General features: G+C 43.1%; 1 protein-coding gene across 1 annotated transcript; it reads left to right on the forward strand.

The window, feature by feature from the left end:
• Positions 1–459: 459 nt before the first annotated feature.
• On the forward strand, positions 460–27,096 carry EPDR1 (ependymin related 1). The gene is made up of 3 exons (XM_084796457.1): positions 460–990; positions 24,125–24,333; positions 25,371–27,096. Exons 1-3 carry the CDS (start codon positions 713–715, stop codon positions 25,565–25,567), a joined length of 684 nt encoding a protein of 227 aa, XP_084652583.1. The 5' UTR covers positions 460–712; the 3' UTR covers positions 25,568–27,096.
• The last annotated feature ends 355 nt before the right edge of the window (positions 27,097–27,451 follow it).

The raw sequence follows: 27,451 nt of genomic DNA on the forward strand, positions 1-27,451 counted from the left end.
CAAGCCTAATTTGTTTTTACAGATGTAAACCCCGAAAAACAAACAAACAAACAAAAAACAAAACCTCTAAACTTGAAGCCTGGCCATGTAGGGGCACAGCGAAATCTCACTGAATTGTGACTTAGAGGCAACGTAAAGGGCTGAGACAGGAAATTGCCCAGTGTCCACAGCAGCAATTAGTTCTTCAGGAACGACCCATCGTGACACTTTTAATTTGGAAAAAAATAAAAATAAAAGTCGCAATTTTACCAAGAAACAAATTACAGGAGCCAGAGAAAATGCCACAGCACCTCTACTTTCCTCCTCTCCTCCATGAAATCGCCCCCACTGAGGGTTTGCAGTTCTTGAAGAACCGAGTCGCTTCTCAATAAGTTACCTCTTCTCTGCCCCAAACACTTTAAATCGCGATGCCCTTCAGGATGCTAGTGGCATCACTGCCGCTGCGTTTCCTGTTGGCAGCAGAGAGCAGTAAAAACAAGCTTTAGTAGGCAGCCGCCAGGGCAGACGGAGCTCGGGGCGATTTCCCAGGCCGGTGTCTTGAGCCCCGAGCTCGAGCTCGGAGCCTCTGGAACGGAAGGAGGCGAGAGGCCAGCTCGCCTGAGCCGCCCGGGAGCACACTTTCCGCCAGCGCACAGAGAACGCGCGGCCCGCCCACGCCGGCCCTGGCTTCGGCTCCCTCCTGGGCTCCGCTGACCCCGGGTTGGCCGTCACCATGCCCGCGCACGCTGCCCGCCGCGTGGTCCGGGGGCTTCGGGGCGCCAGGCTGCTGGGCGGTCTCTGGGTGTGGGCGCTGTGCGGCCTGTGCGGCCTGGGGACGGCGGGCTCCCCGGGGACCCCGCAGCCTTGCCAGGCGCCCCAGCAATGGGAGGGACGCCAGGTTCTGTACCAGCAGAGCAGCGGGCACAACAACCGCGCCCTGCTGTCCTATGACGGGCTCAACCAGCGCGTGCGGGTGCTGGACGAGAGGAAGGCACTGATCCCCTGCAAGAGGTAGGCGGCATGGAAGGGCTTAACGGAGGCCAGGGCATCACCATGGCTTGGCACCCCAGCGAGAGACCTCCAGCTGCTCCCGGCTCCTCCCCAACCTCAAGAACTTTATAGGGGCAATGGGGGTGGGGGGCGGCATGGTTTGCATAGTGAGGCAGAGGCAGGCAAAGAAAGGTATCACCAAGGACAGGACGGGATGGAAAAGCCAGACCCCCAAGTCCAAGTTAGCTCTAATTCTTCACTTGCTGAGTCAGGCTCCTGGCACCTGGAGCCCCATGTTGCCTAGGGCGTGTTTTGTTTGTTTGTTTTTTCTAAAAGTCACCTACAAGGTACACAAACAATGTTCTCTAAAAATTTTGTTTACAATGTAAAAAATTGAGAGAGAGAGAGAGAGAGAGAGAGAGAGAGAGAGAGAGAGAGAGTGTGTGTGTGTGTGTGTGTGTGTGTGTGTGTGTCGCATACGCATGCCCATCATGGAAGCCAGAGGACAACTTAGTGTGGTAGGTTCTATCCTTTCTGCAACCATGTGGCTCATCGTACAACACTGTAAAAGGTTTGGTGAAATGATTTTTTTTAAAAAAGTTTTTCACAACTCATTACCCTGTTACAATATTATCATTTTTGTTTCACGTTGACGATTACTTCTTTTTTTAAAATAAATTAGTGAAAACTCCCGTTAGAGCACACCTTAAAACTGACATTTGATAGTTGTTCTGCTACCTTAAAACTGAGCTGACATTAGAACATATGTACTGCCATCTTAAGACGCCAGTTAGATGCAACCACTGTCACCTGAATCCTTTTACTTAACCTCCTCATTTGTCAATTTATTACTTCCTCCTTATTTTTAATGACCACAGCAATTGCCAAATGGGAGGCCATGCTATCACACACACACACACACACACACACACACACACACATGCTATCACACATACACACTCACACAAAAGCACACAAACACACACATGCACACACACACACACACACACACACACACACGCACACACACACATCCAGGCACACAAGCAAACAAGTGGTAGTCAGTTTACCTTTCCATTTTGTGATGACAGAAGACACACTTTTCTAGAATGTCACCTTGTTTCTGGCCCTGTTGAGACCTAGTTTCTAATTTAAGCTCATCACCTGGCTCCCTGCCTCGAGGCCTCCACTGTCTCCCAGTGTGGTTCATGCAATCACACTGGCCTCTCTTCAAGGCATCTGTGCCCTAAGGAGATGTAATGAATGACCACGGAGTAAGGCCCATGCTCCTTACAGCGGGCAGTAAGCTTGGTGGTTAATGGGAAACATCTGTTTCTAGCACAAAGCAAAGCTGGTGATACCATTTCACCTAGAAACATCTGCCGTTGAAGTGTTGGGCTTTTTGGATAAAGTATGGAAAAGACGGAACTTTCCAAACCACCTGCACAGAGTGCAAGACCACCTATTACCAAATGCAGGAGGCCAACCTTACTCTTGGATTAGGCTTTTGAGGACTCAGCGAACCATGTACAGAGAATATGTGAAATTACATTGCATGCACTGAGCACATGCATACTATTTTTCTTGTTTTTGTTCTTTAAACAATGCAAAACTCCTTTGCATAACTTTTATATTTGTTATTGTAAGAGACCCAGAATATTTGGGAGGGTATATTTTGTTCATGGGAGATGCTGTATCAATTATCCTTGGAGTGGGTTCTGATTTTCAGAAAGGTAATACTCTGAGGGCAGAGTCTCCTAAATTAATTATCCCTGCGTGTTAAGATGAGGGATTACAAATTAGTGGTCCCCGAACACCTAAGGGAATCCACCAGGGGTGACATACAGAGAAGACTTTGTCAGGGGGCCATAAGTACATAAGTATATATGTATTCCAGGCTTAGTATGTTGTCATCTGAGAGCTTACAAAGTAGGCCCACGTATGTTCTGAGACTCAGTCACTATGAGGAATGAAGGCACAGAGTGTGGTGAAAGGTCATGCTGAACAAATTTGAACAGTGGAATGTCGTCATGAGCTGGCATCAAGATCCCTGGGCGCGTGACTGAGATTTTATCCTCAAGAGGTTTACAAAAACTAGAGCAATATGGAGTGGGTGTGGGTTCAAACACTCAAGAGTTACTATAATGACTTCAGCTGTAGAGAAAAGTGTGCAGGTGGCTACACTAGGGAGTGTTAAAGGAATAGTGATATGTGAGTGATCAGAAGTAGCCTGGTGAGAAGGGGGCGGGGGAGAGAGCAGAAAGTTGCCAACGTTGGCCCCTCGTGCTAACTGCGCTGGTGGCATGGAGCACGCACTGCTCTCTCCACTCCGAGTGAGGCGGGGCACTGCCCTGTAGGTGTGTTTATGATGGCATTGCCACAATTCCCTGTCAGTGAGTACATGTTCTTCCTGTGGGCTGGGAGGACCAGAGGTCACTGCTGATGCTAAGCAGTGTGACCAGGAGAAGACCAATGGTTCATTCGTATCCAACGAATGTTTTTTAACTGTTTAAGAAATTTGACTGTCATTTTTTTAATGCACAACACTGGGTTTTCCCCCATAAATAAAAGTTTCATCAGAATAATAGTTAACAATTATCAGATTGTGTGGGTTAGTTTTTTTTTTTTTTTTTTTTTTTTTTTTTTTTGGTTGTTGTTGTCAATTTGAAACAATCTAATATCTGTTGGGGTTGCGGTTTTTCCTCCTGGCTTCATGCTAGGCCTGAATCTGGTTTCTGAAAGTGAGGTTTTGCAAATTCCTATAGCTTTATGAGATTCAGTTTCCTCGTTTTTACAAATACGAATACCTATAGCAACTAATTTATTAGAAGACGGTGAAGATTCTATAAGCTAAACTACATAAAGCATACACTACAGTGTCTCATCTCATATTACTGAGAAGGTGTGTAGTGAGGGGCCACAGGTAGCTCCCTAACCACCCGCCATCATCATCTTGGTGAATTTAGTTTCTTATTTGCTAGAGACTCACTGGCAGCCCCTCTGAACTCAGACACTTGATGGAGCAGCGCACACAAGTATTCTCCCTCTGGGGACTGACTCAGTACACAGACTCAAATGCAAAACTGTATTTCAAAAAGTTTTATATCTGGCATGGAGACCAGTAGCCTCAATTCCACAGAGATAGATAGCTCATTCTCTTCTTCTATTCAAAACTGTCAGGAGACAAATTATGATAGGGAGATTATGAGCAAAGAGTTGGAGCAAGTGCCCAAAGGCCTGGTGACTGTCCTAGGTTCAGTTTTATGCACAACATTGGGTTTTCCACCACAAATAAATGTTTCATCAGAATAATATTTAGCAATTATCAGATTGTGTGGGTTAGTTTTTTGTTTGTTTGTTGTCGATTTGAAACAAGCTAATATCTGTTGGGGTTGCGGTTTTTCCTCCTGGCTTCATGCCCCATGCTCCTGAAAAAAAAAATGATTCATGAGATATGTTAAGTATTTACAAAGCCACATATCTAGGTTCTTCTCTGACTAGCTCATAACTTAAAATAACCCATTATGCTAATCTACATTTTGCCACGTGACTGCCCACCAGTGCTCAGGTACCATGTGTCTGTGCTCCTCACATCTTGCCAGGAGAATCTCCTGCATCTGGCTCTCTCCCAGAATCCTTTCTGCCTAATGGATACCCCACTGCCTACTTCCTGCTTAAGCTATTGGCCATCGGAATGCTTGACAGATATTGCCTCAATACAATACACAAGATATTCTCTCAACAATATCATTTGGGAAGAGGAAAATTCGATTGAGAAAATTCCCCTACTAGATTGACCTGTGGTCCATTTTCTTGATTGATTGTTGCTGTGGGAGGGGCCTAGCTCACTGTAGGCAGCGCCACCACTGGGCAGTGGTCTTGGGTAAGTCAGGTTGAGAAACCCATGGGGAGCAAAAGCCAATAAACAGTGTCCCTCCACGTCCACTGCTTCAGTTCCCGCTTCCAGGCCCTTCCTTGAGTCCCTCCTCTGACTTTGATGAGGGACTGTGATATGGAAATGTAAGAGAAAACAACCCTTCTCCCCCCCCCCCCCGCCCCAAGTTGCTTTTGTTAATGCTGTTTTATCACATCAATAGAAATATTAAGATATAAATTTATACTAGGAGTACAATATTGGTGAGATACACCTGACCATGTTTTTGGGAGAATTGTAATGGCGTTTGAACTTTGTGCTAGAAAAGCCATTGGGTGCTCAGCATTTGAATTACACAATAACCTTATACTTACATCTCACCCTTTTAGTGTAATAAAAGGCTCTTTCTCTTACAATAACAAGCTATATGTAAATGACAATTATGAAAATTATTAAGTAAGACTTAAATTTGTATATTTGGCATCTTTGGATAAAGTACTTTACTATATGTCAATTTCTATCATCCTAAACAAATTAAATTTAACTATGAGACTATAACTACATAGTCTTCAACCCCTTCAGAGACTTAAGAAGAAATAAATACTACCTAAATATGTAAGAAGTGCAGGTAAGCAGCTTCCAAAAATATAGAAATGAAAGAGATATTTAGCTGCCTGGACAGTCCCTCAAATTTTTGTATAGTGTTGGAGCATTATCTTCAGCCTTCTGGCCCAGAATATTTGAAAAACTTTTCTGTGAAGCAGGTTTATAAAGGACTTGCCTACTTTGTCCTTGCAAAGATTGGCAGTCGACTTTGCTGCATCCAGTTTGTCCAGTTTTGAACAGTATTCTGTCTATAATTGACACAAGGACATTTTCTCACCCAGAGGCTAGTTTGTCACATATGAAACCTTTGATGCTCTTTGAAGTAGAACAGGGGTGCTGCCAGGAGTAGACCTGTCTCATGTAAAAAAAAAAAGCCTTAAGTTAATTTAATCTTTGAATGCCATATTCTGCAGATCTCTGAGGCTGTTGAAGACCATCTCTCTATATATATTTTTTCATCTATTTTTAGTCTGTCAATCTAGAAAATATATTTTTGTAATTAACCAAACTAATATCTGACAAGACCACAAGTTTGACTGTCTGGTTGCTAATATACATCTCTTACTTATCCTAAACAGTTGGTAATAGCAGCTTTCAAAAGGACTAGAATTTGACATCACAGAGGCAAAATTTCTTCAAAAGTGTTCCCTTGGGTTCAACACACAGAAGCAGTGTTCCAGTGGGGGCCGAGGTTGTGCCTTATGCTGTCCGCCTAACTTGGTAATAATATGTGTGTTTCTCATGTTGTGCTGGTTGTGAAGGCATGAGGGTATCATGGAAAGAAGCTACGGCTTGGCACTGTGACAGGCCAGGAAAGGGCACTGGTGAAGGTTTGCCCCAGTTACAGTGGAAGCTCCAGGATTAAAGAGATCATGGAGAAAAAGTTGGCCGGGTCAGAGTCCATGAAGAGATGTTGGTGAAGGTGCAAAGAGTCTACTTGCAGCAATGTTTTATAGAAGCCAGCACCATGGGTGGCTGCCAATAGTAGTGGCAACTGTGTAGTACCAGTAGCCTGGGCCTGTGAGACAGGCTGTGTGTGCTGCCAACGGCAGGGGTTGAGAGAAGGAGCCCGTGGAGGAACCTAGGAAGTCATGAAAATCAAAAGTGAGTCTCAGATGTCCCACACGCAGGCAGCCTTTACACTGTTGGACTTTGGTTTTGCTGTAATCTGGTTGTAACTGTGCCCTGGCTTCTCCTTTCTGAAATAAGAAACAAGTAACTTTCTTTTACAGACACCCAGTTAAGAGAGTTTGGAATTTTACAGAGACTTTGGGATTTTAGAGACACAACAGGTATTAGGGAGGCTTGGAACTTTGAGTTTTTACATCCCATTGAGACTCTGGATGAGAGAAGCATGGGAGAAGAGCAAAATAGAAGGATCAAGAGGGTTCTAGAAACCTACAAGTAGAACATTATGATAGGCAGATTTGGGCCCAGGGGTCCCGCTCAAACTAAGGCACCAGCCAAGGACAATACAGGCGGTAAACTTTAAACCCCTACCCAGATCTAGCCAATGGTCAGAACAGTCTCCACACTTGAGTGGAGAGTGGGATATGACTTTCTCATGTACTCTGGTGCCTCAGATTTGACCATGTCCCCAGGAGGGGGAGACCTGGTGGCACTCAGAGGAAGGACAGCAGGTTACCGAGAAGAGACTTGATACCCTATGAGCCTATACAGGGGGAGGAGGTCCCCCTCAGGCACAGTCATAGGGGAGGGGAATAAGGGGAAAATGGGAGGGAGTGAAGAATGGGAGGATACAAGGGATGGGATAACTATTGAGATGTAACAAGACTAAATTAATAAAAAAAATTTTTAAAAAGAAAGAAAAATATTTTAAAGAAACTGAACTTCTAAGCTGTGTAAACTTTTGAAACCTGTGAGACTTTTAAAATGTGGAATGTTTTCTATTATGATATTAATAATAACATGACATCTTGGGGACAATAAGAAAGGAAGAGTTATAGTTGAGTAGTGATGTGTTTGTGTGGCAAGTTGTCGAGGGTCAATTGTATGGGCTGGGTTTTCTCAACTTGACACAAGCTGAGGTCGTTTTAGAAGAGGGAACCTCAGTTGATCAAATGCCCCTCACCAAATTGTGGGACATTCTCTTGATTTAATGATTCACCGAGGAGGGCCCAGCCTACTGGGGGCTGTGCCAGCCTGGGCAGGTGGTCCTAGGTGGTACAAGAATGTGTTCTGAGCAGGCCATGAGGAAGACAGCCAATAAGCAACACTCAATCCATGGCCTCCTCTCCACTTCTTGCTTCTGAGTTCCTGCTCTGAGTTCCCACCCTGACTTCTCTGGTTGATGAACTACAAGCTGAAATAAATTATTTTGGTCATGATGTTGCACCACACAACAATAGAGTCCCAACAGAGATACAAGTGAAGCTGGAGGCAAAACAATGCATTTATGTACACGGTTGTAATGCCGTCTCGGTACTCCCTACTGCCCTTCTACTGGTCTGGACTCCTCCCACACTGAACAGGACACAGGTTGGCACCGTTCAGTCCTGCATCAGGAAGTCTCTTTAATCTGTAATTTACTAAGTAACTAGTGTGGGTTTCAGACATGTACACTATACTTATAAGCCATGCCCCAGTCTTACTGGCCAAGGTTTCTTGTCCTCATGTGGCATCACCATTTCTCTGTTTTCACACCATCATGTGATGGCTTCACAGGATGGCTTGTAGAAGGCAGTTGCAATCTACTTATTTCCAAGTTTTTGACTGGGTTCTTTTTCACAGGCCTGTTCCTTGCCCTAAATCAGGTGCAGAAAAGAGTGTTTAGTGCATAAATGCATTTTACATTCATTAAATGTAGATTTGTTGCTACAAAATTGAAACAGTTTCAAATAACAGCAGTATGGCCAAGCAACCAGATGTTATTTTAAAAAATATGGATGCTTGTCTCTTTGTATTTACTAGTGAGTTGAGATATAAGGGTAGAATTGGATCAACTTCTTAAGAGCTCCTTACCCATCCAGACAGTGATGGAAAATCCCATCCGCAGTTACCAGCGAATGACCAGCATTTTCCAGGATCTCTGTTCCCTTAGACGATGGAAAAGATTAAAATAGTTTATGAGCTGCAGATAAGACATGCCCGAATCAGGAATGGGGAGTATTAGTAACTGATACTATTTTGTTTTCTGGTTCCAACTGTCTCCTCTGATTTTGGGATTAACCTCATGGGGATTATATTGGGAAGGCTGCAGGAAAAGCAGGCTGATTATTTTTGTGACTCAGTTAATATGGTGATCTTTATGTGTGGGGAGTAGACCAGGAGCACACTGCTGCCTACGGACAGTGGTTTTGGATTAATGATGCTACACACACGCAGAGGGCAGAGGTCACTGAATGAACATGCGTGGAGATAATAGTTTAATAGGCTACTCGGAGATTGATATTACATGTTCTATCAGAAATTTTTATTTATGAGTGATGAGAAGGGTGTCCCAGATGGAGTGGCGCATGGATTCTCATTAAAGATGTGAATATGTCTTGGTCATTGCCGAGAACAGAATAGCATGTGTCTTCCCTGCTGTTAATGAAGCTACCTGTGTGTTTTGGGAATGATGGGAGGTGATGTCAGACAGCCGTACAGTGACAATCATCTCGTCCCAGCGATGCCTAGTTTCTGTTTAGGAGATTTAGGATCGACAATATCGTGAAAGCATATTGGTGCTTCTGTTAAATCAAGCTGATTGCTTCTACCACAGTGTGGCAAGCGTGGCATAGATTCTAAGGATTTTCTCACCCTGTTCTCTTGTGTAAATTTAAGTTTCTTTCTCTCCTCCTTTTTACTTAAGCTTGTCCTCATGATAAAAAGGAAAAGTGGCCATTCAGTCCCTTGACCCTAAAGCCACGTCTCTTCCCTGTCACTCCATTATCAGGAATCATTTATGGGAAAATTCCTTCAGGATCAGGTCTTCTGTGTTTGAGAGTGAAGATCATGATTCTTTCCCGAACAGTTTCTTACTTTATTTTGAAATTATCTCCTACTTACATTTACGGTACAAAGAGCTTTTTCTTTTAATCCATAAAACACTACAGAGTTTATTGGCAGCAGGGTACACTCATGATCTTTCGAATCTCCAGTGTGCATTTACTGCGAGCAAGGATATTCTCCGTACTTTCAACCCAACCATGAGTCAGAAAAGTCAGCACTGGCTCTAGTTTGCCCTCTGGAACCCAGGTATCGCCAGGTTTTGTTGGTAAAACCTTTGTGTGCTTTTCTACATCAAAAGAATAGAGTTTAATTTTGAGCATGGCATTTGGGTACTGGGTCTCTGATCTGTTTCTGTCAAGAACAAATCCCAAGGTCACAATTTCCAAGGTCGTTCTGTCAGCTGGTTCTTTTAAAGATGACTGTCCTGGTGTTTTGTTCGGTGTTCCGTTGTTGCTTCCCTTTTACATTTAAGTTATTCAGCATGAGGTGTCTCAGAACTAACCCTGTGTTGCACCTGTGTGGTCACTCTAGGCACATAACATCACTGTCATACTGCATCATCATGAAGTGACCTGTTTGCTTTAATAGTTAATAAGTAATTTTGTGGGAAGATTTTCTTACATCTTATTCATCCCAACTCCTCATCAAGTTCTAAACTTATTTATTTGTTTCAATACAGACTCAGGGATCTCTTTGTATTCCCTGTTTGACTTGCTTTCTCAGTGTGCCAGAGGAGCCTCTTCCAATTGGCTTTGATTTTTTTTTGAACGTTTCTTATTCTTTTGAGGCACAGTAAGATATTCCGCAATCATCTGTCTTTCCCCTGGAGTAAACTTTTCCCAAGAAGCCCTGGTTACTGATACTGGAAAAAAAACACTTGGAAGTCCAAATCTATAGTCCAGCTGTGCTCATCGCTCTCAGGTGGCGGTGGTCCCAGGCTTGTTCAGTGGAAGAAAACAAAGGGTCTTAACACACACACACACACATGCACATACACACACATACACACATGGACGTGCACATACACACACACATGCTCATGCACATACACACATGCATGTGCACATACACACACATACACATACACACAGAGGCACACACCTACACACACATACACACACAGGCACGCACATACACATACATACACACAGACATACACACAGACACACACATACACACACACATGCATGCACAGGCACACATGTGCACATGCACATTCTCATCCACTCATCCATGGATGTGCTCACATTTAAATCTTTGCCTTTGAACTCCCAGTCCTTGTCTGTGGAGGTCTGTCAATGGGTCCTTTCCATTCCAGTTCAGCACAGCATGGTTCATTCTCCTCAAGGCCATGTCAGGTTTGTAGCTCCCTTTTCACACAATAAATGAGTAAAAACCCATCCCTCGGACACACTGAAGATCATAGTCCAGCTAGGGGGTTCCTTCCCCTTGTGTTTCCTGCCTCCCCCTGGTAAGGCTCAGTTCCCCAGAGCAACCTTACTCTTTTTGGGGCGTCTTTAATGGTGTTAATCTATATTGTTCAAGCAGAGGAAGGGGAAAGCAAAGTTACGTTTTCCTACATACTTGTTTTCTCTTGAATTTATCAACCTGGTGTCATTGCAAGCCTGCGGAGAGTGTTTGTAAGTCTCAGGCAGGCAGACTGGCATGACCCGTGTTCTGCATGGCTTAGACTTTCATTGTAAGAAACCATGACTGTAAGGCTTGAGCATGACCCCCTTCTTGACCTACTTTCCCTTTCTTCATCTCAGATGGTTAGAAATGGTGTTTTGTTTTGTTAACTCAGGAAAATGCACTGCTTTTGGCATCTTGAGCCCCACAAAATAAACTATGTTGATTTGAAATGCTTACGTGTTCTTTAAAAAGAGACTTTCTTGAAATAACTGAAGTCTGCTTCAAGAGGGTATAGAGATCTTGGAGTTTAAAGATGGAGAAATAGAAATGGGCATTGAATAAAAGGAATAAAATAGTCAAGCAAAGCCAAGGAAAATCAAGAAAAACTTATCAATGGAAGTCAGAGGTGGTCACCATTCTCTTCTGGAAACATCTTCTTTTCAATAACCTTGAGCTGTTTCTTCATAATTCTGACCTTAAGGAAGGTGGTCAAGGGCTGTGTGCCCAAAGATCTGAAAATATGCCACCAATTAGTGGTTTATTTTTCCTGGAAAAAATGTGATAGTCTTATATTTCCCAATTCCAGTAAAAACGTCTCATTTCTCCCTTCATAAATTTTTGTTTTACCCATCTCTAATGAAAAAGAGCCTCTTGAATAAAAGTTGAAACCTCATTTCCCCTCTGTTTAAAGTGTATCGCACACTAAGTACAATCTCGGTCCTACTAGACTCTCTCAAACATGTCCAGACTGTGGCACAGCTAGCTCCATGGAGGATGCTCTGGGCAGGACCAAGAACTTCAACTCCTCTCAGGTCATCTTTCATCACCAACTCTTCTACTCAGTACCTTCCACCTAGATGTGCCTCTTCTACTTGCCTTTCAACACACCGGCTTCCTAAGGTTTCTTACTATCATAATATCCATGTGTTTATTTATTTTGTGTGAGTGTGTATGGCTGTGGAAATCAGTGGTCAGTGTTGGTTGTCCTCTTCAATCCCTTACTGGAGCTCACGGATTCCCTTGACTAGCTGTCAGTGAGTCTCCTGTCTCTGCCTCCTCAGGAGCTGGGATTACAGGTGTGTGCCACCATGGCCAGCTTTTATATGGATGCCAGGGCTCCAACCTCATGCTTGCAGGGTGAGCACATTACCAACTCACCCACCTCCCCAGACTCTGCCTTCTTCATCTCCTTAGTCTCCTTAGTCGGCTTCGCTCTTCTTGCTGTCCTCACCGTTAGTGATGGGAAGGTCCAGGACTGGGTGTTCCATCCTTTTGTCTTGGTAATGTCATGTAAGTCATAGCCTTAATGCCACCTCTTCATGAGGGTCACTCACATGTTTAGTTCCTGTTTTGAGATCTCTGCTGACCGCTGCATTCACAGATCTCTTTGCCTGGTTTTCCTTTGGAACCTGTGGTCGTTACGAATGCAGCATGCCCAAAAATGAATGTTTCCTCTGCATGTAATCAAACTAACCAAAACCAAACCCAAACCAACCAAACAAACCCATAAGTAAACTTAACTCCTCTTCTTTATCTTAGGTACAGCAGCTCTGATCAGTCAGCATAAACCCATGTAGTCACCCTTCTCTTCGCTCTTGCCTCCTCGGCAAAGGGGCAGGTTATAAATCCAACTGATTCTGCCTTCAAAAGATACCAGTATCTGACCACACCTTCTCTATTTTTCCTCTCTCAACCATCGCTGTCACTTTCCTGGATTTTTGTCGTATCCTCCTGTTACACCCATACTTCTGTTCTGGCATCCTTTCCTCTCTTTTTACGCATGATAATGTGTGATTGTGTTCAGATAAATGCTGTGCCATGCAATTCCACCTGCCTTAGATTCCATGTCCTTACTCACCAGTGTGGAGTTTATTCCCTGGCCTCTCCATATCTGATCTCTTGGCCTTCATTGCCCTCCCGTGGCCTCACACGTCAATCTGTTTGGAACTTGTGTTGGTCATTTCCACTTACCTAGAAAGTCTTTTCCTTCCAGAGCTACTCCATTCTTGAATGTCCGTCTTCCCTCTCAGCATCCTCAAATGCCCACACCAGTGCCTTCACCCTCAAGGCATTTGTCATTACTTAATGTATAGTTTATTACTTTTTGTTGTTCTGTCATCAACCTTGCCTCACCTAAAGGTTGTGACATCAGGAATTTCTGCATGGTTTTGTTCTCTCTCCAGTATCTTAGGGCAGAACCTGACTAAAACCATTTGAACCAGTCAGTAAGGAAATGAGTGATAGTGAATCTATGTGCTCATGATAAAAGGATATTTAAAACACACAATGAGAGAACAGTGAAAACTGTCCAGAATTTCTCATGGAGAACATGTACTACTATGCCACCCGAACATTTGAGGAGATTTTTACAGTCCACACAGGATGCATGCTGTAGTGGACAATGGGTCATGGTTGGCTGCTTTTCAGATGTGCAAGCTCACCACACCAAGCCAACTAGTCCAATTCTGTTAACTTTGAGCTCCTGGCTCCTCCTCATTTCAGAATTCAGTCAATCATGCCCTCCCAGGGGCTTCTGTAGCGACCAGCACGACCAGCACAGTCCTCCCGACGAGAGCCTCTCCATCACAGCCCACGCTCCCTTCCTCGGGCTACTGTGAAGGTCCATCATGGTCTCATCAGTTAGCTAGCCTAGCCTTCATGACAGCTCTCTCTTCTCTGATGTGAGAGGATACGCGTTTGGTACTGGTGTACTGTTAGGTCCCCTGCACTAAGGAGTTCTGAGAAGAGAGTAAGTTTTAATAACTATGTGTCAAGGGCAAATGTGATAATAAATACATGATATGTATTGTTTTATGGCTTTTGTATCATTGGTATTGTATATGTCCTTTGACAGAAAATGTAGATGGTTAAAGCAGATAAAATGAAGATCGTCCACTCATATTCCTTCAGCCAGAATCCATAGCCCTGACACAATGCTTCCCAGGTTTTTCTACTCATGCATTTACATTTTTTAAGTGAAAATATAGGGCTAAGGTTTAGCTCAAATTAGAAAGCCTGTGTTACATGTATTTAATTCCTAGCCCTGTTACAAAACACTAAAATGGAAATATACAATGCAGTTTTTAAATTTAAAAAGTCGTTATTTGTGGCTCTTATGCTATTACATGATAATCAAGCACTAGTAAAAGCATAATATAATTTACTCAGACAATCCCTTATAAGGATACTACCACATTTCCTTATTCTTTTTTTAAGCTAGGATAATGGACAATAAAATATGTATGCTTATATTTTCATGCAATGTATATTAAATATTTTGACTTATTTTGATAAGTTTCTAGATAAGAAAATAATAAGAACTGGCTTGTCCATTTTTAGAGTTTTCAACATAATGAAATTGGCCTTCAGAAAGGTTATTCTGCATAGATATCCCAACCCACAAAATATGAGTTTCCAAGTCTCCACATTATGCAGAGTCTAACTAAGTGTAATTGTTTGTGGTGCTATAAACAAGAGCAAGATGGTCAGAATGGCACACCTGGGTGTTGTCGCATTGGTGTGATGTGGTGTGTTCTGTCTGGGATGAGTGAGGTTGTAACCCACCATTGGCTCTGGAAGGCTGCTAGTGTAACAGGGACATTGGCCATTTTATTGAACGGTTGATTCACTGATTGATCTTATCAAGAAAGTATTTTAATCTATTGCTAAAACATGGCCAACTTGGTGGTTCATGTAACAGATTGCCTTCACTATCCTGGAGGGAGTTTGGATGGACGGTGATGCATACTTCTATTAATAATGTCCCTGAGCTTGCAAATGCTTGCAAGGAGGGCTGTGGAGAGTGAACTGCTTGCACTCCCCAGCTGCTGAATCATTTACTTTGTCTCCCGATGAGACACCTCTTGGGTCTCCTGCAATCTCGTGTCTTCCCACCTGGACTGCCTCGATAGGGTGCTGGTGAATGATGAGTTCACATGGAGGAAGACACACGTGCCTTGTGAGGGAGAAGCTGCTCTTCACTAGACCGACCAGAGTCTCCAGCAAAAGTCGGCCAGAGGAGCCTGGTGGGAGCCTGGAGTCCAGCGTGGGAGGATGGAAGTTCCGTTTCAGAAGAAAGAGCACAGTGGACCAGGAATGGTCCAGACACACATCCTTGGGAGCAAAGAATTCTGAAAGAAGAACCCGCCTCAGCCTTAATATCCACGGAGGTGCCCTGTTGGGTGCTTGGCTCAGCTCAGAGGTCTTCATTTCAGAACCACGCTGCCTATCTGTCCACTGTGCCGCGCACTCTGATTATGCCTAGTGGTTCTGCCGGCTCCAGGTCTGGCTTGTGGACTCTTGGGGCCCCAGAGAATCCATTGTTATGGATCTTAACTCTCCTTAAGAAGTTGAAAAAAAGAACTTCAGGGCTTTTCTAACATTAGAGGGGTTCCCATTGAACAAGGTGGGCATTTATTTAAGTCCCACTTAGCGCATTGAAAGGCATTTGAAGTGCTTTGATTGTTTCTCACTTTCCCTCTTTCACCACCCTGAATCCAGCTTCTGAAAGGCCAACTCCTTCACTTGGTGCAGCACCGAAGGACGTTTGTAGAGTGTGCATGCTCACAGCCATCAAAGAAGCTTGGTCACGTGATCTTCTATCAGCGAGAGGCATGAAACATGTTACTCATCTGTTGTTCGCTAAAATGTCTTCCGTGCCCACTTTCTCCTTGGTCTGGATTCCGCTTTGATTCATGTTTCTGTCAGCTAAGGAATTTACAGTTACTCATCCCATAGAGAGTGCTGTGGTTGTTTAATTATGTCAGAGATTATCAATGTTGTTCACTGGTGGTTATAGGTTCATAAAATTCAAATTGTCTCTTTGTTTAAATGTTTTAAAGACATTCAGAGCTCCAGATGTGAAGTGCTAATTTTAGTGTTGTGCTGTGTGCTGTGTGTGGACATGTATGCACACAGGTGGACGTAGGTAGAGGCTAGCGGTTAGCATTGTGTTTCTTTTTCAATCTCTCCCCTCCCCTCTCACTTTCTCTCTCATTCGCTCCCTCCCTCCCTTTATTCTCCCTCCCTTCCCCCTTGCCCCCCCCCCACCTCATTGTACGCGGATCTCTCCAATATGCCTAGACTGCCTAACCAGAAAGTTTTAGGGGTCTTCCTGTCTCTGTTCTCCAGCACCGGGAATATAAGCACTCTACTGGGCTCAGCTTTTTAGGGCAGGTGCCGGGATTTGAACCGAGGTCTTTAGTCTCACACAGCAAGCCTTTCACCAACTTAGCTGTCTCTTCAGCCCTGGGTTTAGTTTTAACATGCTTTCTCTGCCCACATTTTGAAGTCTTTTCTACTATTCTTGAATTTGATGTCTCCAGGTTATGTCTAACACTGTAAAGTATTTTAAATTCATTTCTTGTTTCAATTGAAAGTTTGCAGTTTTCTGGATCGAACCGAAGGACTTTCGTACGCTAGCAACTGCTCTACCTTTGAGCAGCTGCTCCGCCCCGAGTCTCTCTCTGCTGTTTCTAGAGGTTTGATCTTGTTTCCTTCCTGTTCTTTGGATAGTAAGATAGTACCTTGTGAGTCCTACTCCTCTTCCTTCCCCCTCTCCCCATCTCCTCCTCCCCCTCCCCCTCTTCCTTCCCCTCTCCCTCCTCCTCCTCCTCACCATCAACATCATGATTATCATCACCATCTTCTCTTATGTCCTCTCTCTCTTCTCTGGGTTGGCTTACACTAACACCATTGCGGTTTTTGGCTTGACTTTCTTTTTAAAAGGCGTTTCACTAATTGTTCTCTGAAAGTGTGTGTGTGTGTGTGTGTGTGTGTGTGAGAGAGAGAGAGAGAGAGAGAGAGAGAGAGAGAGAGAGAGAGAGAGAGAGAGAGTGAGTTTGTACTCCAGTCTGATTAGAAAAGACACTTACCCACTGAAACGTTCAGGGCTGACTGCAAGCCCAGCCGAACTCACCCTCCGTCCTGCCCCCTGTGCCATAACTGTAGCAAACTCCATACTTCATGGCAATGTGGGATCCTCAGAAAGAAGGCCATTCCTCTGAGTGTCTGTAACTAGCTTGAACTATTGCCTCGAGGAAAAGCTGCTGCGTCTCCCAGCAGATGAAAGGATATTCTTACATGTGGCCAGTATCCATCAAGCTGTATTTTTGGAAGAGAAAGCACTTGGATTTCTTGAGCATTTTTCCCTTTGAACTAGTATCCAAGCATGAAGGTCTGTTACCTATGGCTTCTTACATAGACACATAAGTTACACTTTGATCTAACTTTACCTCAGACTGCATTCTTGAGTAATCTAATTTTCTTTTAGTTCTATGTGATCGGCAGAAAGTCCACAGTGAATTTTCCAAGTGTTTTTCTTTTTTTGTGTCTCGTAATTACTGTAGGGTGTAACTCACACTTCATGTATGCCAGAATGCAAGCGGCTGTAGCTCAGACTCTCATGAGAGTTGGAAGATTACTAATCTATTATATCGCATGTTTAACAAATCCAAGATTTGGCCAATATCTTCCATAAAAGCCAAAGTCCTTTTGTAATCAAAATATAATGTTTGTGCACTCCCTTGTCTGTGATTTAGTGTGTCTGAGACGGCCACATGTTTATGAGTGGATGAGAGATCACTGCTTGTGGCGACAGGGATGGGGCATACATTAGCGAGTGGGAATAGGCTGCTAGGTGAGCCGACTTCGATTCACTGCTGAGATATAGTCTAAAATGCATATTTTATTATGGTTTTTAAAAATACAAGTGCTAGTGACAGTCATCTGAATTTGCCAGACTGTTGATTCCGCCTCTGGCCTTTTCCTTTCCTCCTGAGTACCCCAATTCAAGCCAGAAAATAATTTCACCTTAACTATTCAAGCAGTAGCAAGTTAGCTAACTTTAACTAACTCCGGGGCTAGACTTCACTAGTTTAGATTCTAAGATTAGACACGTGCTCAGGCCTTGCTCATTCTGCAAGGGAAGACCCTCCTATGACTTTCATAAGGATCACGGTACAGTGTGTGGGATACGGGGTTTAAACTGCCCCATTTGTGTTGCTGAGCAGGAGTCAGAAAGGCTGACACTAGGAGACATTTGCGGCTCAGAAACTTTGGGATGTATTTGTGACACATGTTTGTAAGTTTCATGCAAAAGTCTATGCAAACCCCTGGTTTTCCCTCTGTCTGCTGCTATGCCCTTTCTAGAACATTGTCTCGGAGTTTCCAGGTGGCGCATTTACATGCAAGCTTCATTTCTTTATCCCGCTGAATTTGAAGATGAGAAGTACATACAGTGGAAATGGACAGGCCTTCTTCTCTCGTTCTCTGAGAGAAACCTCTATAGCTTTTCCCTAAGGTCGTCAAGGCCAGAGCGAACTATACTCCTCGTCCAAAAGGCACGTGAGGGTGATTGCCTCTGCTTCCCTTTTGAGGGGAAGGAGCAGAGGTGCCCATGGTACCTCTCATGAAGGTGATCACCATAGCAGTCAGGTCGCCACTCCATCTCTCTGTCCCACCTGCATCAATTAACCCGTCCTTGCTACATTGTAAGTTATTTACCTGTACATGTTAGAGGAATGGTTTCTTCACGGGAGATTAGCTAGCGACAGTATACACAAATGGCTCACAGTTGTACAACAACTTAATATCCATTGTTTCCATTATCTTCCTTAAAGCACCCTGAAATTTACTCTTAGGTATTAGAAATGGGGAGAGTAAAAATGGAACCAGACAACCAGGGCTAGTAAGCGGCGGGTCTCTGCTGCATGACCTAAGCTTTCTCCAAGGCCTTTCACTTTGCCCATAAGCTTTACACTAAAGTAAAACATTAGTGGGTTTTCTTCTTCCTCATAGTAGTGCAACCTTCTATAACACAATCAGGTACAGAGATATGTGTAAGCCTGCACATCCAGTTAAACACTCTAGGACCTACTTGGGGGAAGCAGTAATCACTCATAAAAGGGGACTTTTCTATACTCCAGCAATCCCTGTACATTTCCATTAGAGGGTATTTAGTACAAGATTATATATATATCCATCACCTCCAATGTGTAGTTAGCATCATTAATATCAACAAAACAGTGGAGATCATTTAAATGACAGAGAATTAAGAAGCAGCTCAACACACACACACACACACACACACACACACACACAATAAATGGGAATCTGTGAAAAGAATTGTCATCTCCCTTATGAATATTGTATAGCTGTTGATTGAAAATTCCTAAGTAGCAAATAGAGTTCAATAGTACATTTAAAAATAAAGCACCACCAGGAGACATTTATCAGAGGGATGAAAGAATAGTGTTTTTTTGTTTTGTTTTGTTTTGTTTTTTTGTAAATCTCAACATAACCAAAGCAAGGTGCACTTGAAGATATTCTTAGGCTGATGGTAAGGAAATTGATCAAACCTGATAAACACGATTGACAGGAAGTAGTTTGTAGGAAATGACACCACTTTCTTACCATGACAAATGAAAGCCATGTATTTTACTATTGAGACTGTAGTCTTTCTCCCACTCTGCTAAGGAGAAGAAAGGACACCCATCAAGCCATCACTTTTACTCTGTTAATGATGTCAGTTTTATAGCCAGTATAGCCAGAGAACGTGCTTAAAAGATGAGAGTTAACCAAGGGAAGTGAAGAGGCATCTTTCTCAAGGAAACGGATGTAGCCAGCTTTGAAAAATAAGAATCAAAACTGAATTCAAGCAATAAGAGAATTTAGGAGGGTGGCTGAGTATAAAATTGTAAGATATTAATTAATAAAGCAACAGTTTTCTTTAACCCTGTGAGCTTCGAAAATAATTGACACAGAGAGATTACACTTTATCTTACACGCTTGAAGCACTGGAGCTGGGCAGATATCAGCCCTCTGAGCTACTCAACTATCTTTCAGCTACACAACCTATGTTACTTGCAGTAAGCTGTCTTTCCTGGGCTGGACCTGCTCCATTGGGCCACCTCCTCTTTCTCCATCTTCTGCTCCTTCTCTGGCTTCCTGGTTCTTGTCCACCCCCAGGCCTGGAACCTCAGCTCCGCCTACCTCTCTTCTGCCCAGTCACAGGCTTCAGACTTTTTATTAACCCATCAACTTTAAATTAAAGTAGAGCTTCTTGTAGGTTTCTAGGACCCTCTGGATCCTTCTATTTCCCCATTCTCCCTTACTTCTCTCACCTAGAGTCCCAATAGGAAGTCTTGCTCTCTGTCTTTCCTGATAAGTGAAGACTTTCATGGGACATGCCCCTTGGGCTAGTGTCCAGATATAAGTGAGTATATACCATTTGACTCTTTCTGCTTCTGGGTTAACTCACTCATTATGATGGACGGATCTGGGACCAGGGGTCCTGCTCAAACTATGGCACCAGCCAAGGACAATACAGGAAGTAAACTTCGAACACCTACCCAGATCTAGCCAATGAACAGGACATTCTCCACAGTTGAGTGGAGAGTGGGGACTGACTTTCACACGAACTCTGGTGCCCCATATTTGACCACGTTCTGTGGATGGAGAGGCCTGGTGGCACTCAAAGGAAGGATAGCAGGCTACAAAGAGGAGACTTGATACCCTATGATCATATAGAGGGGAGGACGTCCCCCTCAGTCACAGTCATAGGAGGAAGGGAGTAGGAGAAAAATGGGAGGGAGGAATGGGAGGATACAAGGGATGGGATAACAATTGAGATGTAACATAAATAAATTAATAAAATATATATTTAGAAAATTAAAGTAGAGCAAGGTTTACACAACAAAGACAGGTTTGCAGGAGAATGTTCTCAGCTGGGTGGCAGCCAGATCTTGGGGGTCAGTAATTATCATTTGAATGCATAGCACCACACCAACCCTCAACATAAAATTAACAATAAAAACCTGTGCTCTTCATATATATAAACAATGACCTGCATAAACTTAAGGAGCGAGAGAGGGTACCATTTATTCTAGCAACAAAAGATAAAAAGGAGTTGCAAGAAATGTGAGAAACTCATTAGCAAAAATTTATTGCTACTAACTTATAAAAATCAAAAGTGGGAATACATATTTGGAAGGATAGGATGCCTTTACATGGTAAGGATATTCTTTTGACAGTAATATATACATTTAACTCAAGCAAGATAAAATTACCAGCTTAGAGTTAATTTATTTGAGCTAAACAGTTAATTCTAAACTTTATTTGGGAAATTGTTAGACCCCAAACACCTAGTAAAACTCTAACAAAGAGGAAAACAATATGCATGCTGTGCGAATTTCTAGATAAATGGGGTTCTGGTGAACAGACGTGTAACCCAGCAGGATAGAAGAGTCCTGAAGTAGATCCAGGTACAGATGGAGATTGAGGACATGGCTAGGATTCGATCTCACATCACCGTGGAAATATGGAGTGTTCAACAGTGCTCTTGGAACAACTGTAACACAATAAAATTAGTTTTTTAGAATTAGACCATGTACAAAAATAAACTTCAAATTGGTTTAAAGTTATGAACATAAGAGAAAACAGACACAGAACATGGAGTCATGTCTTTATAAACACAAGGTCATGGATAGTTTTTAGGAATGAAAAAAAATCAGAAGCAAGAAAATAAATCTTATTTAAATTGTAAAAAATTCTTTTCATTGTAAAAGTATAGACAAGAACATCTGTAACTAAGACATAGAAGGTGGATTAATTAAAGAAAAGCAAAATACAGGAGATTAAAAAAAAAAAAAAAGCTCCCAAACTTGATAGCAGATAGTTGTTTTCCAGAGGAAAACAAAGGGAAATGTTATTTTGACAGGTGACCCTGTGTTCAGCTGCCCCTGCAGGAATGAAAACCATCCCACTCATCAGAAGAGCAGCACCTGGGAAGGTGAGGAGCCTGGCTTCTGTCGTGTGATGTCACAGGACTGTGCCTGTGACCTCCTAGTGGCTTCTGTCGTGTGATGTCACAGGACTGTGCCTGTGACCTCCTAGACTGTGCGCTGCACAAGCTTCTAAGGATATTATACATTCTTTTAAATGTCTAAAACATAGCCTTGGGATTCTTATTCCCTAAGCTGTTTATCAGATGGGCACAGATACAAGTTTGGCAGCATCCTCTGTTGACATGTCTGTAAAGCAGGCACTCATTTGTTGCTGGTAAAAGTACAAAAGAGCACAGTCAATGGAGAGAAATCTGGTAACGTTTAAAAGGACCACTGATACTCTTACCTTTTAACCCGGCTGTTCTGTTTCAGATGATGCTGCATCTGCCAAACAGCAGAGAACAAAGTTATTCATAGTGGTGGTTTTGTCCATGTAGAAAATGGTAACAAAGTAAGATGGAAGGTGATGAAAAGTGTCACCCATAAAAGATGTGGGGAAGAAAGGGAGAGATTAGGGAAGGAGAGAGGGTTCCCAGGGTGTGCTTCTCCAGAGCATTTTCAGTTTCCAAACATGACGTTTTGCCGAGTTTAAATGATAGAATTAGACCACAGGAGAAAAGTGTAGAATTTCTAAACTTAGGGCAAACTGAAACAAGCAAAGTTGATGGTGATTAATCCAGAAGTGTAACTGCACAATGAGTCCGCTTATTTCGTGTGAACATTTTTGCACAGTATTGATTCCAAACCCCAACAAACTCCAGTATGAGGATTTAAATCCAATGATGAAATCCTAACTGTATTCCACGTTCTTATTTCATAACAGTTTTGATTACAGTATAAAGCTAGTACATCGCCTTGATAATAATTTTGGAAACATGATTTTTTGTTTTAGTTGAAGAGGTAGGTAAATATTAAAAAAATGAAGAGAACCTACAATATTAAATTTCAGCTGGAAATAACAATATGACTTTATGATTTTGGGAACATAAGAGGCTCTGATTGCTAAGAGTCTTTCCAAGCTATGACATCTATCGCCCGTCGCTGGTTTCTCTGTTGTTTCTCAACAAGTCTGACCAGAAGTATCCTCGGTGAGCCTGGAACACTTGCTCGATCTCAGAAAGTCACCAAGCATTCAGAGATCGGTGGGACTGTGTGAGCAGACCCTGGCTGGAAGGAACTCGCAGTGACTACACAGGAGGCAGTGCTTATCCACTTAGTGTGCAGAGCCTGGAGAGCAGTGTGACGATGCGAAGATTAGGCAGCCCACACTCGTGTCATCTCTTCTGCCAATAGTCTTATTACACCAACCTCTAATGCAATCACTGATTCAGGAAATTATTTCTTATCTAAAATTGCTGGGACAGGGCTGCCAAGATACCATAATAGATAAAGACATTTGCCACCAAGCCTGTTCACTTGCTTTTTCTCGCTGGAATTTTTATGGTGGAAGAGAGAAGCAACTCCACCAAGTTGTCCTCTGACCTCTATAGGAGCATGAGTTCTGTCTCTGTCTGTCTGTCTGTCTGTCTGTCTGTCTGTCTCTGTCTGTCTGTCTGTGTCTGTCTGTGTCTGTCTGTCTGTCTGTCTGTCTGCCTGCCTGCCTGCCCCCCTTTCTCATATACTTGCAAGCTGCACAATATATTATTTAAAAGCACCTTATGGGCCATTAAAATGAAAACCAACGTTGTATATCAACCTATTCCTAGCATCACAAAGTGCCCCCTCAATGATGGCTAATTGCTCATGGAGACATCTGTGTTATCCCTGAGTGCTGGATTACAGGGGTGGGCCCCTGGCTAGTATGCTTGTTTTAAGTCATTTACTCCAGAGAGTCCCTAAGCTTTGTCCTTGCTGCCCCAGGTTCCCTTCCACCGAGAGACCAAATCACTTATGCTGCTTATCCAGGTACTGGATGCAGATGTTCTGTCTGTCTACAGTGAGTTCTGTCTTTTAGGGTATCTCTGTAACTCCTTGATTTAATGCTGCAGGAACCCAGCAAAAGTGACGTCCTCCTTTGTCCTACTCAACAAGTCACCACAGATGAGGTGTGGAGCAGCCCTCCTCATGTTGGGAGCCTAAGCCTGGGGTCTAGTATACAGTAGTTCACACATCATGAACAGTCAAGTTTAACTTCTAAGTTTTCACTTTTCCATAGTTGGGTGGTTTGGTGTAAGTAATGTTTATAAAGGACAAACGATCTGCAAACATTTTAAAGTAATTTATATAATAGTTTTTAATAAAAGGCCTTTGGAAGACATGGAAGACATAAAACTCCTTACCTGTTTTCTTTTACTTCACATTTCAGATTATTTGAATACATTTTGCTCTATAAGGACAAAGTGATGTTTCAGATTGAACAAGCCACCAAACAATGTGCAAAGATCCCCTTGACGGAACCCTGGGACCCTCTCGACATTCCTCAGAATTCTACCTTTGAAGATCAGTACTCCATCGGGGGCCCGCAGGAGCAGATCACAGTCCAGGAGTGGTCCGACAGAAAGACCGCCAGATCCTGTAAGGAGGAAGGATGTCTGCATTGCATCTCGGGGCTATGCTGGGGAATACCGTTTTCTCAGTCCCTTAAGGAAGGTAGTTGTTAGGGAAAGTCATGTGTTTAGAGGCATTTTTAAGCCCATGTAAGCCCCCTTGCGTAGTTTGCAACTGTGTGTAACCTCTTCTTTATGGGCTTTTGAAATACCTCTATCTTCTGGTGCCACTTGCATATCTGTCACTTTGGATCTTATAGACTCACCCTTTGCTATATAGAGACTTTTCATGATTTCTGTGAGGACTATGGCCTGAAAAGAGTTCTTTCCAGTAGGTGCCAACATTCCCTTCCCCAACATCATGTCCTAAAGTTGTAATGTCCAAGCCTCTTTCATTATTCTAAAGGCAAAAAAGCCTGTTTTGATACAAAAACAATTGGAAACGCTAAACACAAAATTTCCATATGGTCCAGAGCATCCACCTCTGAGTATATACTCAAAAGAATGACGCCACAAACTCACCTAGTTATTTGTACAGCCCTATTTATAGTGGCTTCGCTCCTAACACCAAGCCATTGGAAACAGCTCAGACGCCATCAGCAGAGAAGTAGATTAAATAAAACATGATACTGCAGTAGAACAGTTTTCATCCTTTGGAAGGAAGGAAATTCTGGCATATGTAGTAACATGAATAAACCTTGAGGTCATTATGTTAAGGGAAACAAGCCAATCACAAATGATCAGTATGCTGTGTGTGAAGCACCCAGATCTATCAGACAGTTGCATGATGCTTGCAAGGTATTGGAAAGATGGGAAACCACTGAACAGATAAGTATTTTCAGTTTGGGAAAGTTGCAAAATAAATTATGACGATCGTTGTAATGTGAATGCTTCCAAAATACATCCTTGAACAAAGTTAAGCAGTGCATTTTATGCCAGTTGTCTTTTACCATACACACACACACACACACACACACACACACCAAACAACAACAACAACAACAAAATAAAGCCAGAAGTTTTGCCTGTCTTCTCTCTGAAAAGGTCCACTTTCTTTCTCTTTAGATGAAACCTGGATCGGTGTTTACACAGCCAAGGATTGTTATCCAGTCCAGGAGACCTTCATCAGAAATTACACCGTGGTCCTGTCCACCCGGTTTTTTGATGTGCAGCTGGGTATTAAGAACTCCTCTGTGTTCACCCCACCAAGCACATGCCAGACGGCACAGGCAGAAGAGATGAGTGAGGGCTGCTCCTGGTGAGCGCGCAGGGGCAGAAGCGGCAACCTCGGCTCTTAGTGATGGTGTCTGGAAACGGAGTAGAGACTTGTTTGGATGCAACTCTCCGCTGGAAAGAAAAATACATTTGGAGAAGATAGCCCCTGATGTGGACGTCCTCATGCATCTGACTCTGGCTGCTCAGCTCTATTTTTAGAAGGAAGCCGAGTGGAGAGATTGTGGCATTCTCAACTGCCTAGCCGCAACACTCTGCACATGTGTGATGCCCGTTTGGGGCTGTCATTTCTATGTGCGGATGTGTAGTCAGTGGAGTAGGAAGGCATGGGGAAGGGGTCAGCATGAGGAGTCTGCCTCTGCAGGGATGAATATTTAATTATTGCCATTAAGAATTGAAGGTAATAATAAAATGTAGACGGATTTGTTCAAGTCTCTCCATTCAAAGAAAGTCCCTCATTTGCCCACATCAGGGTAGCTGCAGTTCGCACTGACCCCACCCCTGCCATTGGCTACTATGAAATGACCCTTTACGATTCCTTCTAGACTTGAATTCTATGGCTTGGCTCAATGGATGTAGATATTCCACAAGGAAGCAGAAGTTTGTAATACAAAATAGTGATTCCTCTGAAGGGAAAAGGCAAACTTTAAACGGGAGACTTGGATAATCCTAGTATTTGCATATGAGATGAAATGAAAGCCCAGTGTGTGTTGCTTTCTGTGTAAGAGTATTGGTTAGTGTGATGAACTTTCAAGGATTTTCTAGTGGGGGAGACAGGCTTCTAAAACAGGACTGAAGTGGGAGGCCCCCAAATCAGTACTAGAATGTTCTTCTACTCCAACTCCTTTAAGTATTAGATGCACTAGATGCACTAGTAGGCCTTGCCTGGCTTTCCTGGAACTCTGTCACACTACACCTGTGTCTATGTGACCTCCACCCATGTTTCCCAGGTCAGCTCATCTGTGACCTCTGTGAGCTGCTCCCATGCCTGAATCCATTGTACCTTGCAGCTTGGCATGCCTTGCTCACGATACTCATTACGCTGTGTGAGGATTTCCTGATTGTTGGAAACTGCCCTTCACTATCCTGGCTAAGAGCCCCTTTAATACGGGTACCATGTTCTGTTGACCTTAATATCTCCAGCACCAAGCAAGTGCCTGGCACGTAGTCAGTGCCCTTAACCTTTGTAGAGAGGAGCTTACTAGCTCTGCAGTGTCCGGTTTCTTATCTATTAAACAGGGTTGGGTTGTCTGGTTGCTTAGGGAGACTTCCAGTAATCCCACTTACTATTCTAGATTCTTCTATTACTGTGTTTCACTTGGCCACATATCATCCTTTGTTATCAATAAAAACGTGCGATGCTTGCTTTATGCTAAAAAAACAACCTATATTGTAATTCATCCATACAATTAAACAAGTTTAATGATGTCTCACAAATCAGTCTTTGATGTGTTTGTTTTTGTAATCAGCATGGATGAACTAAATTATAAGGGAGAGAAAAGCCTTCTGTAATAAGTAAAATAAGCACTTCCCATAATAAAAACCAGATTGGTCATCCTCTCTTCAGAGCACACTAAGCCACATCATCTGTGTAGTCCAGTTTCAGTTGCCTGGGTCAGAAGGAAGCTTCAAAGGCAGTGTTGGTCTGGTTTTCCCCCCCTTAGTCCTCACCACTAATCAGGATCCCAGGTCCCAGCGTACTGTCGTTCTGACAGCTACCCCTTGTATCCATCTCCTTAGCTACCACTAGGTCTGGGCTCTTGACATCCTTGGCTCTGGAAGGAATATTTACACCTATTATCCTTTCCCTGATCTGTCTTCTAGAAACCACCCAGTTCTCATTTTTTTTCCTGTAATGCATTCATGATTATAAACCAACACTGAGCACCTGCCATCTACAGGATCTAAGCTGA

This window comes from Acomys minous, assembly GCF_964271855.1.
Source record: "Acomys minous genome assembly, chromosome: 9".
Classification (NCBI taxonomy): Eukaryota; Metazoa; Chordata; class Mammalia; order Rodentia; family Muridae; genus Acomys; species Acomys minous.